The sequence below is a fragment of the Muntiacus reevesi genome, chromosome 3, assembly GCF_963930625.1.
Source record: "Muntiacus reevesi chromosome 3, mMunRee1.1, whole genome shotgun sequence".
Lineage (NCBI taxonomy): Eukaryota > Metazoa > Chordata > Mammalia > Artiodactyla > Cervidae > Muntiacus > Muntiacus reevesi.
In genome coordinates, this window is record NC_089251.1 from 190,754,627 (window position 1) to 190,772,146 (window position 17,520).

Here is a 17,520-nt window from a genome sequence, read left to right on the forward strand (position 1 = left end):
TAGCTATTTTTGAAAGGTTATTCACAATTTATACAACAGGACAATTTAAAAATTTTCACAAATTTGTATATCACAAGTTATAGTTGTGAAAGTACTTCATATTATCTTGTGGAATCCAAATAGCCATCACAGTTGTAGATAGTTCTATTATTCCAATTATTTACACTAAACACACACAAACACATATTTAGTGAGAATAAATAGATGGATACAAGTCTGAGTTCCCTGACTACAAATTCCCTTTTCTAATTTACTTCTTTTCAAAATATTTTTTCTTTCTGTTTTTGCTGTTTATATACAGTATCTTTTATAATATTTTTGTTACTTTATCTGACTTGATAAACTTATACCTCACACTGTTGTAATTTGCAAGGAAGTTTAGATTTAATTTAGATGTTAAACTCTGCTTTTCACTAACTTCATCACCTAATAATACAGATACAACTAGGCATAGTTGCTCAGAAAGCTGATACAGAAGTTTTGTAGATGTTTTTAAAACTGCAACATTTGCTTTAAATATATATGTGTAATGCTTCATTTCTAAGTCATGAAGAGGAGTTAAAATTCAATATCCTATTTTTATATATTTAAATTTAATGTAGTGTTTACAGAACTTGAGTACTTTCAAAACCATATTTATATGTTGAATTTTACTGCACTATTTTAAAGGTTCATATACAATGAAGTTATAAATATTAAATGTGCACCCCAACATTCTCTCTGCCTTCAGCAAAAGATGATAAAAGGAACATGTTTTCTTCCATTGATTTTTTCTTTGATAGATATACTGTCAGGAAAGATTAAATTTCACTTCAAAATTATTCAGTCTTCCTTGGTGTATATTTTTAAGTCATGCCAAAATTATAATTAAAAGTGATTTTTTAATAAGTGAAGAATCTAAACGTTGCTGTAAAATAATGATTACTTTTGCAGAAGACAATTTACAATAGACTGAAATATAACGCAAGGCAAAATTATTTCAAGTTTGGAAAGGGCACTAAAACATCCAACATGTGTTGTATGAGGACAATAAGACTTTAAAAGTTATTTTTTAATGATGGAGAAGTTAGGTGTGAGGAAGTTAAGCAATGAGAAAATGTATGAGGAGTCCTCACATATTTGTGAAAAGCACAGCCCTTCAATATTCAGTCTGCAGGCTCAGGACTTTGCTAACTGGTGGCAACAGCTGAAGCCCAGTAGGGTCTCTGTAGAACAATCTCAGTTTCTCCCTACAATCCGCCTTTCTCCTTTGCGTCTAGTCACACTGTAGATATTCTGTTTGCCTGTATTTGATTTACGGATTTACCACTGAACTGAGTCTCTAGCTAATACTGTCTTGGTTGTATACATGCATATAAGGAAGATGATATAAACCAGAGAAACTGGTGGGTCATGGATAGGAGGAAGCATAGTTATGACTCATAGCAATCTGGGCTATAAAGAAAGCTGAGCGCCAAAGAATTGATGCTTTTGAACTGTGGCGTTGGTGAAAACTCTTGAAAGTCCTTTGGACTGCAAGGAAATCCAACCAGTCCATCCTAAAGGAAATACGTCCTGAATATTCATTGGAAGGACTGATGCTGAAGCTGAAACTCCAATACTTTGGCCACCTGATGAGAACTGACTCATTTGAAAAGATCCTGATGCTGGGAAAGATTGAAGGCAGGAGGAGAAGGGGACGACAGAGGATGAGATGGTTGGATGGCATCACCGACTCAATGGACATGAGTTTGAGGAAACTCTGAGAGTTGGTGATGGACAGGGAGGCCTGGCGTGCTGCAGTCCATGAGGTCACAAACAGTCAGACATGACTGAGCAACTGAACTGAACTGACTGAACCTGAGCAGATCATCTATGTCATAATCTCTCAAATTCCTGTTTGTAAACAACACCTCTACTAGCTTCTGTTTCCACTGATATGTTGAAAGGATGCTATAACCATTTCTCTCCTGATAGTCAATTCATAAAGGAAAATGAAAGTGTATACAATCAGTTTTTTCTCTAATATCTGTATTCTTTTGAACTAGAAGTGGATTGTGATTCATTAAAGAAGCATGAAACTAAATTATTTATTTAGATAAAATGGTCCATGGACCAGTGGCATCCGTATCACCTGCAAAATTGTTAGAATTGCAGTTTCTCAGTTCTGTCCTAGATCTACTGAATTCAAATCTGCATTTCCACAACATCACCAGTTGATTCCGTGCATATTAAAGTTTATCAGGATGTGATGTGGTGTGAGTGTCTGCCTGTGTGTGTGTGTGTGTGTGTGTATGTACTAAGTCATGACATAAAATGCATTTCTTAGCGTGGGTTACAAGCCCACAAGGCCAATTATAATAGTAGTACAGATCACCCAAAGTGTGGAAAAACTAACTTTGTCCTCAAAATCAAGAGAATAAACTAGGCAGTATGAGCTCCACTGTACGAAGAGGAAACTAAATTTTAGAAATGTTAAAAAGTTTGATATTTCTTACACATCTAATAAGTGGCCCAGAGCTTGGATTTAAACAAAGGAAGGTCCATGAAATTTTAGTCTTTCATTCCTCCACCGAAAACTAATTTTTTTAAGTATTTAACAGACAATTATGGAGAAGGCAATGGCAACTGACTCCAGTATTCTTGCCTGGGAAATCCCATGGACAGAGGAGCCTGGTGGACTGCAGTCCGCAGGGTGCAGAGTCAGACACGACTGAGGGAGGAGCAGGCGCGCCCCAAAGGCCGCAGAGCTTTGGATGGCAGAGCCAGGACTGTGGCTGAGGACTCCCAGCTCCCGGGCCTCTCTCGCCAGATAGGAGCGGGGAAAACTAGAATCTGAAACATGCCTGAGGGCTTTCCTGGCGTCTCAGTGGTAAAGAATGCCCGGGCTGGGAAGACCCCACGTGGCAGAGCAGCTGAGCCCATGCATCACACCATGGGCTGGTGCTCTAGACCCGGGAGCCGCAACTGAGGTCCGTGGGCACCAGAGCGCGTGCTCCGGAGCAAGAGGCGCCAGCGCGGTGAGAAGCCTGCGCCCCACCGCTGGAGAGGAGCCCTGCTCGCCCAACTAGAGAAAAGCCCTCGCAGCATGAAGGCCCTGCACAGCCGTGAATGAATACAATCATTAAAAATAAAATTTAACAGACAATTAAAACAACAGGCCCAATATTATTGACAGATGCCAATATGATTCATCATAACTTACTCTTCGTGTGACGATGGGGTCAATTTCTCTCGGGTCTTTGTGAGCGAACATCATCAAATCGGCATTCAAGGTGCGGATCCTCTGAAACCTCAGGCGAATGTAGCGAGCAGAGGTAAATTCCAGCAGTTCAGGAGACGGATCATCAGCACTTGGCCTCCCATTGATCAAAGAGATATGAATCTACACAATTTGGGAAATAATTTAACAATTAAGGTTACCAAGACTTATATCTGGTTTCATTTAACTTTTCTTAGACAAACAGTTAAGCTCCCCTTATTTACTAGAACGCAGTGAAGTAATTGAGGAATATGAATGTTTTAGTACATGTATCTGCAATTTATTTGTTTATATGTCAGGTGTTTTCTCTATACTGCAATTACTTATATTTTTATGTTTCAAGTCAGTGCATCTACTTGAACTTTCTAGGATTTCCAAAAATTCTTAAATCAGTCATTCTTTTTCTGAAAATTATTGCAGCCAAAAATTATTTAAGATTCTGGCATATATTCCCATATATTTTTTGGTGGGAAACCAGAAAACAAAATATCAGACAAAAACAAGAAACCATCAGGAACTCAAATTTCTTTTTATTCTGAGCTTGAAAGTACCTAATTATATTGTCTTAAAATATATAAAGAGAGTAAAAATCGACGCATTACCATAAAAATTATACAAATCTCCAATCACAGACATTTCAATAAGGTGGCTTTTGTTATTTCTTTTTTAGTAATTGATAGCTTAAGAAGGCAAAATTTACCAAGGCTATAACACATTCTATGAAAAATATGCTCTTTGATAATATATTAAAACTTGAGTAGAATGGAATTTTTTTAGGAAAATAATTTTGCAAAATTGACACCAGAAGAAATCAAATCTAACCATACCATTTCCCATGAAAAATCAGAAAAATGATTACCCTTCAAAGGTGCATTGAGGCCCACATGCTCTCACAGGGATTTCATGAGAGCAGAGAATTCTAATGGGAGTTGAGGGGAGGTAAACCATTGTATAAAATAAGAAGTACTCTTGTCACAGATAAAGAAACTATTTTTCTAATGCCTAAAGAACTTCTATAAACCAACAAGAAAAAATACCAATGACATAACACAAAAATAGACAAAAGATATAAGATAACTATTTAAAGAAACAGAAATATAAATGGTTATTAAACTTCTGATAAGAGAGTGAACCTCATTTATAACAGAACTGCTAATTAAATCCAGTCTAAAAGCTTTCTCCATTTTTTCAAGTTGTCGAATCCTAAAATATTAATAATACTCCCTGATGACAAGACTAAAGGGGGTACAGCAATTGTTACACATTTAAAGGTTGAATGTAAAATGGCATAAATCCTTATAAAGGTGAATTTAGCAATAGCTGTCAAAATTACAAATGCACAGAATTTTTTACTTAGAAATTCCACTTCTGGGAAATTACACTACACAGATGTTTTATTAATATATATATGTGTGTGTGTATACAATTAACATGTAATTAATGATATGTAAAAATGCACTGAATTTCTCTAATATTTTTTAATAATAGCAAAAGACTGGAAAGAACCTAATATCCATCAATAAGAGACAGGTTAAATAAATTATGCATCCATACAGTGAATTAAGTGTACCACACAAAAGAATGAGGCAACTCTCAAAATAAAGATAGGAAAAAGTACATTTAATTTTTTGTACTTTGTAAATGCATTCTTACCTAGGCAATAAACCAAATCAAATTAAAATTGATGAAGAAATTGAAATTGAGTGGTGGGTTTTGGGCTGAACACATGCACATACTGTGTGTATGTACACACAGGAGGCTGAAGAGACAGAATTACAAGAAGAAAGGAGACCTGTGCTCGGCTGGGAGCTATTCAGAAACATGACGGTCTGTAAGTGCGCTGGGAACTGTGACTTGAGGTCACCCACTGGAATTTTCATCCACTTTTGCAAGATGATACATCATGTGTGTTAATTACATTTTTTTGACAGGAGAGGCAATATGTGTTTCCATTCCTAACATTCTGCATTTAGATAATCCCCGGGAGCATTTTACAAACTGACTGCCAATAAACATCTGAGTCACTAGAGGAATAAACATAGCAAACTCTGAGATGAGAAACTAATTCTGATGTCACAAAGGATAGACTCAAAATGCCTCGTGATAAAAATATGAAATGTCCCAGCTAATTGAGTCTACCTAGACTACTTAATAAAAAATAAATTCACTTAATCAACATTTGAGGATGATAAAATTCAAGGTCTTCCAAAATAATGAATCTCGAAATGCTGAATGTCCTCCCTCTGACACTGAACATTTGAAGAGCAACATAGATCTTGTATATTTCACAGTTCTGGCATCTAACAGGTGAGCCAGAAATGTGTTTAAAATCAAGTTGTCTCTATTACTTAAGACGGTACCCATTAAACATTAAAAAATGAATAAATAGATGTATACAGCAGCTAAAATGAGTTCCCCTTAGAGATTAATTTTGGCACCCAAAAAATCACGTGTCCTTGAATTCACACTTAAATTTCTGTCTTATCAAGCTCTTCCTTGACTGCTTCTAAAAAAGCCATTTGAAAAAAGGAAATCAGAACACATCTAGGATTAATGTTTCTAAAAACTATTAAGGCTTATTTGGTGTTAATGCTAAGTGAACTGCACTTGTGCTGTTCATGGAATTAGTAAGTGCCCCATTTAAACGTAAAGGAATTTTTTTAAAAAGGTGCACATGTTCTCATTTAGGTTAATACACCATATGATAGCTACAGAAAGGATTCAGCAAAAGAACACTTCTCCTCACAGCTTTGGTATTTTCATCAAGCTACTCTGGCAAGAGATCTTGTGAGAATAGTTAGTTCCAAGCTATTTCTGAGACAGAAAACCAGACAGATGTTTGGCCATGTTGCGTGCAGCTTACTTCCATTTTTTCCCTTTTCTGTTTTTTTTAAACTCTCCTTCAAAATAAATCATAATATTGGATAGGCTATTTCCACTGGCACTTGACTGTGTAATCCCAAGTCCACTGGAGTTTAGCATGCTTCCTGATTTCCTGTGGGGTGACAACTGGAGAGTGTCTATCTTCAAAAAGATGAAAAGTATCATTCCTCAAGACTACCACTGTCTTGCTGCGAGGCTGTAGGAAGTCTGTGTCAGTCTAGCATCTTCTGAAATGATTTCCATTACAGACATGTCGGTGAATACATGTTCAAGCTGTCAAAGGAATCCATTCCAACTGAAAATATCAGCCTGATGAAACAACTGGTTTTTAGATTTAAAAATCACTCTTCTCAGAAATTAGTTTTTGTAGATAAAAAGAAAAAAAAACTTATGAGAGGTATCTCTTTTTATGACCAAATGACCAAATTAATATTATGCTCTACCCATCGAAACCATTATCTTTTTTTAGTATAAGGATACCATATAAATCACATTTACTTGCAGATGGATAAGATTTGGGGGGCTCTATGGGTATTTTTACCTTAATCATTAGAATATAACTAAAAATGATTTATGAAGTAAGCCATCCAATTTTTAGTCTAGGTAATTATGTTCATATTATTATTATTATGTTTTTCTATTATATTACTACATCTGCTTTAAATTACTGGAAGAGCAACACTCCTGATACCCCTCCCAATGATACAAGTTTGCTGAGTAAATGGATAGGTGAAAGAATGAAGGCTACTTAAGGATCATTAATAATGATAAGAATCTTCAAAATGAGAAATGGAAGTAGATGAAACTGACAACCTGATGAACATTTTGAAATCCCCTTTGATTTATCAATTTCTAGGTGTGCCAAAGAAACTGGTACAACAGTTTGAGAGTAAGGTGACACCAGGAGATATAACAATAATTTTCATACGCGTAGGATGAGATCAACTATCTATAGGTGTGGTCAAAGAATGTGTATGTAAATGAGTGTTTAAAACTTGAGGAAACTCTTAGATCTAATCATAATTAATATATTAGTTCAGAGAAGGAGAATAAGATCACAATTAAAAACTCTGAAAAATGAACCTAATCACTTGTATTTTATCCAATGGGAGGGAAAAAAGAAAGCAAGCATATCTTTGGAGAAAGGGAGTGAGTGATATGAAGGTTAAGAAAAGGTGACGGCGTGTCACTGTTTCCAGCGCAGAGCAAACAAAGGTTCTGACTCGGGCTCTAGGTGGTCCACAGAAACTCCCAAATGATCAACTTTCGGTCTCCACATACTTGATCTAATAGCAGCATTTGAAACAATTGATTGTTCCACTGATTTCCAAGATGCCACACTGTCTTTGTTTTTCCTCTTACATCCCCAACTAGCTCTCCTCAATTACGCTCAAGGCTTCCTACATTTTATCCTCCTTAACTTTCTAAAATTGGAATACAACAGTGTCCAGTCCTTGGCCTTGTCTTCTGTTTGATCCACACTCACTCACATAGCGATCTCACCAAAGCTTGCAGATTTAAATGTCACCTATACTGATGCCTCCTGCACTTAACATCTCTAGGCTTGATTTCTCCTCTTGAGGTCCAGATACAGAATCCAACTGCCTTCTTAATCCCTTTATGTGACTGTCTAATGGGTGCCTCAAACTTGTATCTCAAACTGTGCTCTATTCTTCATCTCCCAGTGTTTCCAATCTCATTAAATAATTTTATCCTTTCAACTACGCAGGACTCTCAACTTGGAGTCATGCTTGCCTGCTTTTGTTTTCCTTTTTCCTACAACCAGTTTTTCTTCAAACCTTGTTGACTTTACCTTCAAAACACATCCAGCATTCAAGCACTTCTCACCACCTCCCCTAAAGCCACCGTGGTCCAGGCTTTCATCATCTTGAACTCGTGTACTATAATAATGATCTGAACAAGTCACCCTGCTACTGCTCTTAGCTCCTTAGGAGTTTTTTGGCAACATAGCAGATATATTTTTGTTTGCTTTTTTTTTCCCCTAAGTTTTTGGTAAATGTTTCCATCAATTTATTCTCTATATTTCTTAAAAACAAAAACCACAAGTTTACCATTAATAATTTAAAGTATTGTAGACCAAACAAATCCAGCTCTTAGTCACACTGAAAGTTGGTTTATGATTTCTTTCCTTCTGTTTGCCAGATGATCTTCAATAACTTTTGCAAATAAATTCCTCTTCAATAGGTTCATGCAAGAGCTAAAAGCTGGTCATCAACTTTATGAAAATGGTATAAACCATAGCAAAAGAGGTCCATTCTCATCTCAAGCCTCATGCCATAACCACATTCATCACCATCAAACTGCCCGAAAGTCATTATTTCCTGAATGAAAGCAAAAGCTTTTATTCTTTCCTCATCATTTGGTACCTCAAATATGGGCTTTCAAATTGTGTTGAGGTCAGCATCTATTTCAGGGAGCTCTCTAAATATTCCTTATAAAATATAACTCTGGTCATGTTATACTTTTCTGTAAGACTTTTCAGTGCTGCTCTATTTTACTGTCAAAAAAAGCCAGACTTTTACAATGAACGGAGAGATCCTATACTATCTGCAATGTCAGCTCCCCATCCCCACCCACTAAAACTGCCAAAGAAGAAAACAGTGACTTTCTGGAGCTCTTTTCCTACTTTCTCCCTCGTCCACACTGCTCCCACCAGGCCGCCAATTTTGTTTGGGTATGCCAGATAGGCTCTTACCTCAGGGCTTTTAAACTTGGGTCCCTTGCCTGGAATGTTATTCTCCCAGATATTGCAATGCTTAATTTCTCTTTCAAATCTTGCTTAGATTAGGCCTTTTCAGTGAGTCCTCCCAAGACTATCTAATTACAGTGCAAATTTCATCCTGGCACTCACTATTTTCCTCTACCTGCTTCATTTTTCTCCACAGTACGCTTCCTCAACATACCATGAATATGATTTACCTCTTTACTTTGTTGATTATTTCTCTCCACTCTTTAGAGCACAAGTCCCAAGCATTTCGAGATTTTTAATCTACTTTGTTAACTGATATATCCCCAGAAAAAAGTACAGCACCTTAAAAAAATAAGTGCTAAGTAAAAACATTTGGATAAAGAAACATAAATTCTAAATATTTAACTAGCCTCCTACTTGAAGATCAATTTCATAGAATAATTAATCAATTTTTTGTTTTTATATGAGTAAATCTTTGAGTATGGTATTTCCATAGTATGAAATTAAAGTCAGTCATCCTTCATATCATTTTCTGTCAAAGCATTTTAAGTTGATTTAGAGATAGCTAGGAATTAACAGCTTTGATCTGCAATTTACTTACCTCAAGGTCTACTATATTTGCTAATATTAGTTAAACATTAGTTAACTTTAAGCTTTATTTCAACAGGCTATTTTTAGCTGAGAAAGACACACAAATGTGATAAGACATTGTATTTCAACTTAAGGACTATTCAACTTAATTTTAACACAAGATAAGTAAATCTATCCATTGATATTCTATTTCATAGTCCAAACTATAAATCAATGTGCTGTTAGTTACACTAGAGTCCATGAAAACACACCAGCATATTTAAACTATAGATTATTTAAGCCCTATGAACATGCAATAGCTATCAATAAAGTTAATTAACAGTTACATACTACTTGCCTCTAGAAGGATATTTTATTAGTAAATGTATTATCTTTATGGGTTTTCATTATTTTTACTATATGCAACTAAATAGTTATTGAAAAATAACCTCTCTTATTTCATCAGAAAAGTTGCAGTGCAGTTTGTTTTTAAAACTCTTCCAAATCAATGCAATACTTTTAAAGTCTTAAAAATATGCAAATATATGAATATATGAAAATTAATGCATGGGTAATAAAACACACTGGATAAATAATACAACTTACAAAATGTCATGTATAAAACCAGTTAATAAAATATTTAAACATTTCAGACTAGAGATTTTCCTATCAAGAACCTTTAGGTTCTTGGGCTTCCCGGTGGTTCAGCGGTAAAGAATGCACCTGCCAATGCCAGAGACATGGGTCGGAGCCCTCATCCAGGAAGATCCTACATGCCATGGAGCCCCTCAGCCTGTGGACCCCAACTACTGAGCCTGTGCTCTAGAGCTCGAGAACCGCAATTACTGAGCCCATTGCTGCAGCTACTGAAGCCCAAGAGCCTTCAAGCCTATGCTCTGCAACAAGAGAAGCCACCCAGAGAGAAGTCTGCACGCTGTAGTTGGAGAGCCTCCCCTGTTCACAACTAGAGAAAAAGCCCTTGCAGCAGCGAAGACTCAGGACAGCCAAAGTAAAGAAGTAACATTGTGAAAGAATCTTTAGAATCTTAGTGAGAAAATGGGGTATTATAACCAGTTTTCAGGCCATTATTTCCCGTTTTATCAGGCACAGTTTACTGAAGTCCTTTTTTCATTTTCTTTTCCCTATATTTTATTTCCTCCAACTAATGGTTGTTGTTTTATGGTTATTTTTATTCACTCAAATACTGTTCATTTGTATATCCAGAAAATGAAATTCTCTGAAGGCCTAACACACATGCTTACAAAACTTTATCTCTGGTCTACCTCTTCATACTTCAATATTTCTCACTCATTCATTTAGTCAGTCAGTCTCTCATTCACTCAGAAATATTTATTAGATGCTTACTATTAATACATTCCAGGTCACTGAATTATTTTCACTTTCCCTTCTGTGTCATAAATCTCTCTCATTTCTGAGCTTTTGTCAAACATGTTTTATGTCTCCCTACTGCTCCCATTAGCATAGATGTACTTTACACATCCTTCTGGTCTCAACTGAGATGTCAATTCTCTTTTTTCCATGCATAGTTCCATGGCTGTCTAGGACTTTTGCTATGAATTCTCCAAGCTCCATTATTATCACTGCCCATTTACTTTATTCTGTCTGCCAAGAGTGGGAACTTTGTCTTATTTACAGTACAGTTTTACTGATTAAACTAATGAATAGTGCATAATAGATTCAATAATTTGAATGAGTAATCATCAGTGCTTAAATATTATAGGTTGTGATAGAATTTCCAATGAATTAATTCTTCAAACATTCACAACTGTTGCATTGTGTATATTATTTAAATTTTGACTTTGTATATATTTCACAGATCTTTTTAACTGGATTTATTGGATTTACATCAAGAATTTTAGTACATATTTTATTTGCCATACTTCGATAAATCTTCACTATGGGTATAATAATTCAAATACCTAAAAAACAATATATAGGGATTCCTGTAGTCCCAACATTTGGATGAATCATCAAAAATATTATTTAAGTCACTTATAGAGACATTTTTTAATCTAATAATAATGTAATATGCCTGTATATCCTTAGGTGCCTCAATATTCCTATTTATCAGAATTGGAAAGATTTTCTTTTCATGCACAATGTATTGAATTATTTTGAAAAGTCCTTAATAAATATCATACTATCGTTAGATGTTTATAAGCCCAACAAAAATAACTACACTTCCAAGGTTGATGACTACTATGATGTCAGAAAAGTAATAGCTTAATATATAAAATACTGAAGACTGTGCATGATATTAACTCCCTTAACTAACTTATTCCAAGAATACAAGGAAATGTCAGTTTAATGAACTATTTAAGAAATATGACTGTATCCCTGATAAATGTACCCTGAGCTAAGTCTTAATAGTCTTTCACTCTCCCATAAGATATTTGCCTTTTGACACCTACTTGGTTGCAATTCCAGCTTGTGCTGAAAGCCAGGAGAAATATCAATAACCTCAGATATGCAGATGACACCACCCTTATGGCAGAAAGTGAAGAAGAAGAGCCTCTTGATGAAAGTGGAAGAGGAGAGTGAAAAAGTTGGCTTAAAGCTCAACATTCAGAAAACTAAGATCATGGCATCCGGTCCCATCACTTCATGGCAAATGCGTGGGGAAACAGTGGAAACAATGTCAGACTTTATTTTTGGGGGGATCCCAAATCACTACAGATGGTGACTGCAGTCATGAAATTAAAAGACACTTACTCCTTGGAAGGAAAATTATGACCAACATAGCATATTAAAAAGCAGAGACATTACTTTGCAAACAAAGGTCCATCTAATCAAGGCTATGCTTTTTCCAGTGGTCATATATGGATGTGAGAGCTGGACTACAAAGAAAGCTGAGCACCAAAGTATTGATGCTTTTGAACTGTGGTGTTGGTGAAGACTCTTGAGAGTCCCTTGGACTGCAAGGAGATCCAACCAGTCCGTCCTAAAGGAGATCAGTCCTGGGTGTTCATTGGAAGGATGATGTTGAAGCTGAAACTCTGATACTTTGGCCACCTGATTAAAAAAACTGACTCATTTGAAAAGACCCTGATGCTGGGCAAGACTGAAGGTGGGAGGAGAAGGGGACAACAGAGGATGAGATAGATGGCATCACCAACTCAATGGACATGAGTTTGAGTAAGCTCTGGGAGTTGGAGATGGACAGGTAAGCCTGGCGTGCTGCAGTCCATGGGGTTGCAAAGAGTTGTACATGACTGAGTGACTGAACTGAACTGAACTGGTTCCAGTTGCTCCTGAGACTTAAATTGCTTTCCTTCTCTTCTTTGGAATTATAATTCTTGAAATTGTTATTTCTGGATGAAAGCTTTTCCTTTCCATCCAAGAAATATTTATGCAGATTCATCATTGCCAAAGTAATGGTTGTTAACAAACTGCAGTAGATTAAGAAAATCAGTTTTCTTCAATGTATCGGTCATCTTGTTTTTATTTTTCTCCTATCCTAGTGAAACTAGTTAAAACATTGTGCTCTAAAGGTTGTATAGCTTCTCTCTTGGTCAAAGAAAAGCACCTCTCTCTGTCTCTCAGCCTCTCTGTCTCTCTCTATATCTCTCTCTGTATCAAGAGATATTTAGAGTTATTTGTTTTTATACCAGTACCAGATTTCATGTGGTAGTAGTTTCTAACTCCTATGGATTTAACATATAGAAGGGCTAAGTGGTTTGGAAAGATCAAAGATAAAAGCAAATTCTTAGTTAGTTTTGGAGTTTCAATTTTCTCAGTTTCAAAATTGGTATGGTCCTTCCTTCAAAAAGCTTCTGATGGTCTTCTTCCTTTGTTAAAGTCAAAACAATCCAGCAAAGCATTTAATTCTAAGTACTTTGATCTTTAATTAGTTACATCTGAAACATGTCCAGATGGGTGACATGTAATCCATCATAATTGAATAAAATACCCCACTGGCCATGATGTATAAAAGAAACAATGACAATTAAGACCCTGAAGTTTTCAAAAAAGGAAATAATTACTAAATGTAAATATCACCTTTTTTTCCCTCTAAAAGAACCTTGACTCACATGAGCTCATTTTACATTCATTTTAAAATTAATAAATATTTTCAAGTAACAACTTATGTAAATACTCCAAATTGCGAACTTTTCATTTACCATTTGTGTTTTTCTTCCTCCAGTTAAAGTATACAATATTTGCATGGATAAAAGAAAAATTGTCAAAATGAGTTTCCTCAGTCTGTTTTGGGAATATCTCATTTAAACTGTATCAAATGCAGATGTCATTACTAAATCTTTGTGCCGTCAAACTAACACTATACAGGGATAGAGACATCATCTGAAATTCACAGCAAGGAAAGAATCTAAGAGGAGTAGCTTGGGAGAAGAGCATGAGGGGAAAACTACCAGAAGAAAAATTCTTTGACTCTCCTCAAACATTTGCATTGCTCCAAATTTTGTTCTGGGTGTGCCTCAACCAAAGATAGACGAAGAGAATAAATCATTAGGCATCTATTCCCACCTCATAGTTATTTAAGAAATTGCTCTGCAATATCCAGGAGCTTTCGTATGAAAGGAATAGTGGTTATATTGTGTATTTACTGGATACCAGACACTCTAGTGGGTTTCCCAGATGGTGCTAACTGTAAAGAACCCGCCTGCCAATGGAGGAGATAAAAGAGACATGGGTTCAATCCCTGGGTCAGAAGATCCCCTGGAGGAGGGCATGGCCACCCACTCCAGGATTTTTGCCTTGAGAATCCCATGGACAGAGGGGCCGGGTGGGCTACAGTCCATGGGGTTGCAAAGAGTTGGATACAACTGAAGAGATTTAACACACAGAGACTCTTGCAGGTGATCTGTGTATACTAACTCATAAAGTATTAACTCAATTTTTGTAAGCACAACAATCTCATGAGATTGGTGTTATTATGATCTCTATTTTTAAGAGAAAACTGACATTGAAATGTTAACAAGCACGGCTAAGCTCACATAGCCAAGATGTGTTCTGATTCTAGTCCAACCTCATTGGCTGAGTTCCTCAGCTCACCATTTCACTATCTCACAGAGTAAGAGTTTAATAAGCGTTTGTTGAATGAATAACAGCTGGTTATCCAGGCACTATTTGAAGACTTGCAACAACATTAAGCTTACCACTGGTGACACGATCTTCTCCATGCACTCCCTCCATTATTTACTTGTCTCACTTCCATTCCAAACCTGTCTGTAACTGACACTGGTATTTTAACCTCATTTCCTCTCTATTATCTGCTCCTCCTCCTCTGGGATTATCTAGCTTGTTCACTTTCCCCAGCTCTTGATTTTATTTCACAAAGTTGCACCAGGTTTATCCTACTAGTTTTATCCATTTTAGAGTTCTTTGGGTAAATGGTTTACCATGCCCCAGGTCACACCACTCAGGACCCATCCCCAGGTCAGATGATGTCGAGGCTAATGCAAAGGGGCAGGAATGAAATATAGTAAAGCACAGAGGATCACTAAACAGAGGGACAGTCCCAGACCTGCAATCCAGACCAGGTCTCCTGGCCCTGATCCCCAGCAGTAGAGAACCTTCTGGTAAATGGAAGCAAAGCTCTACATTAATAAAACCAGAATCAAAGCCTGTCAGGAATTGAAGGCCAAAGTGTTCATTGTTCTTCAAAGAACCAACACCTAAGGTCTTATTAGCATCATAATAAATGAAATTGATTATGACAGGTTTCGTACTTAAGCATCTTTGTAAATAAAAACCACACATTGGTATGCAAAATAAATTAATTTATACTTTATGGCAATTTCAACTAAGTAGGGAGTACTAAAATTTCAAGTTATAGAGAGATGGGGAAAATAATATGTTAATATCAAGACTTAGTATCTGTGAAAATAACATGCTCTTCCTTACTGTGGAGGACTGTTAGAGACAGTTCCAAATAGCAAAAAAAGCATCTGAGAGTACAATGACCTACATTAGTGGGACAGAACAATCAGTACACTTGAAAGACATATAATAACAGCACAAAGGAAAGCTTAAGCAACATTTTCCTGTTTTGTTTTCAGTCCCTGTGTGGGAACACTTGCTTAAAATTAAAATAAAATCTTGGAGCAAGAGGTCTAGATACAAAGCCAGATCCTGCGTCATCAGATTGGAACAAAACCTAGATGTGTACTTGAAAAAGAAATGCAGCCTCTCATTCTTTCTTTCTCTGGCTCAAGGGTTCCTCAGAGAAGTATGTGTGTGTATGTTGCAAGTATATAAATGAAGTATGTGAAGATACATTACTTCATTTTTTTTCCCACTTACATAGAAGAGCACGTGGGGATGGTCATTGGCAATTTCAACTAATTTAATGTTCAGAAAGTTTCGATGTCAAACCACAAGATGTCAGAGACTTTAAAGGACAAAAGCATACACTAATACTTAGAGATGGACCAAATATAGCACAAGGTCTTCAAGATAGAGCACGCCTCCTGGGTTAGCCCTGTGTCTAACACCCCTAGCCCTTGTGTATGCAAACTAGCCTCCTACTCTAGGGTGACTGCCTACACACACCACCCTCTCACCAGTGCAAAGACAGGCTCATTCTTTGAATGCTCTTTTCTTTTGCCACCTTTCTCTCTCTTTATTTCTTTTTGCCTTCACATCATTAATTTTTTGATGTCTTCTTCATAGCTTTGCCTATTCTCTGCTCACCTTCCATGCTGCTTCTTGCTCTGCTTCATTTTATTTCATCTTTACAAACTGTCCATCTACAGTTGAGCACATTTCTATGCGTAAGTGAAATCACATGCTCTGTTATTTTAAATATGGCCTGTAGCCTTAGCTTTATGAGAAGAAACTACAGATTTCACCTCTCCAATCCTAAGATTTTTCATTATACAAAGAGTAAAATAATTAACAAAATAAGTTGTTTTTTCTTACAAAGCAAAACTTTATACCTGCAGAAGGATTTTTATTTCAGTGTAAGTGTAAATCTGAGTATCAGTGAGTCTGCCTATAAGACTACAAAGATGTTGTATATATATGCTTTTTTAATTTGGGCTAATGACATTTCTGGTGCTTTGTATGAATGAATGTGTGGACATGTGTTGCGTGTGTTCAGTTAATCACAGTTGAAGACCATATATGTTGAGGCAGACTGCCGGGTTCAAAGTCTGGCTCTGTCACTTACTACTTATGTGAATTTAGGCAATTGACTTAATTGCTCTATGCCTCGGTTTCCCCTGTAAAAGGCATGTAATAATAATAATATCTACTTATTAATTACAAGATATAATTAATAATATCTACTATTTATTTGCTAGATTAAAGAAGATAATTCATGCAACCTAAATGGAAAATGCCTGGCACACAGGAAAACTGTTAGTTGTTGTTACTTTCAAAAGAGTAAGGAAAATAACACAACTGGTTGTGTCTCTGCTAAGCAGGATGTGCTGCCCCCTTTGCAGTAGTTACCTATCAACAATCTGCATGCGGGCTAAGTCGCTTCAGTCATGTCTGACTCTTTGCAATCCCATGGACTGCATGTAGCCCGCCAGGCTCCTCTGCCCATGGGATTCTCCAGGCAAGAATACTGGAGTGGGTTGCCATGCCCTCCTCCAGGGGATCTTCTCTACTCAGGGATATCGAACCAGCATGTCTTATGTCTCCTGCATTGGCAGGCAGTTTCTTTACCACTAGCGCCACCTGGGAATAGTCTCAGACAAAGGAGGTAGTAGTGACAAAGTCCCCACTCAGAAATGGAGAGGTGATTCTGGAAGTGCTGAGAATATTGAACTTCAGTGGGAAACTATGCGTCAAGAAGAAAGACCAGGACCTCTGCCTGTGTTTTGCCTCCTAGTTCATCACCAATTCCAGATAAGCAATTAAGAGAAAGAGTGATCACAGGACTTTCTGGTTCCTACCCCTCCAGCTCAGTGCTGGGACTGCCGCTTTGGGGATGGCATACAGTCCATCCCCTGATGTGACAGTTTTGGGGGCTGAGGACAGAGCAGGTAACCAAGTGCCAACACAAAGGCTATGGGAAGAGGAGGCTGCAGAATTACCAACATCTGAGCAGTCGTTTTTGAGACGAGCAGGATGAAAAGGAAGAGGATCTGAATAGGAAGAGACTCTATAAATGTGCCATCATACT

At 36.8% G+C, this 17,520-nt stretch overlaps 1 protein-coding gene across 1 annotated transcript in view; it reads right to left on the bottom strand.

The window, feature by feature from the left end:
- The window catches only part of LAMA2 (laminin subunit alpha 2), a 673,037-nt gene that overhangs the window by 421,453 nt on the left and 234,064 nt on the right, over nucleotides 1-17,520 (bottom strand). Inside the window, exon 5 of the mRNA XM_065931349.1 lies at nucleotides 3,185-3,364. Within this exon, the coding sequence (XP_065787421.1) occupies nucleotides 3,185-3,364 (180 nt within the window). The remainder of the gene's footprint in view (nucleotides 1-3,184; nucleotides 3,365-17,520) is intronic.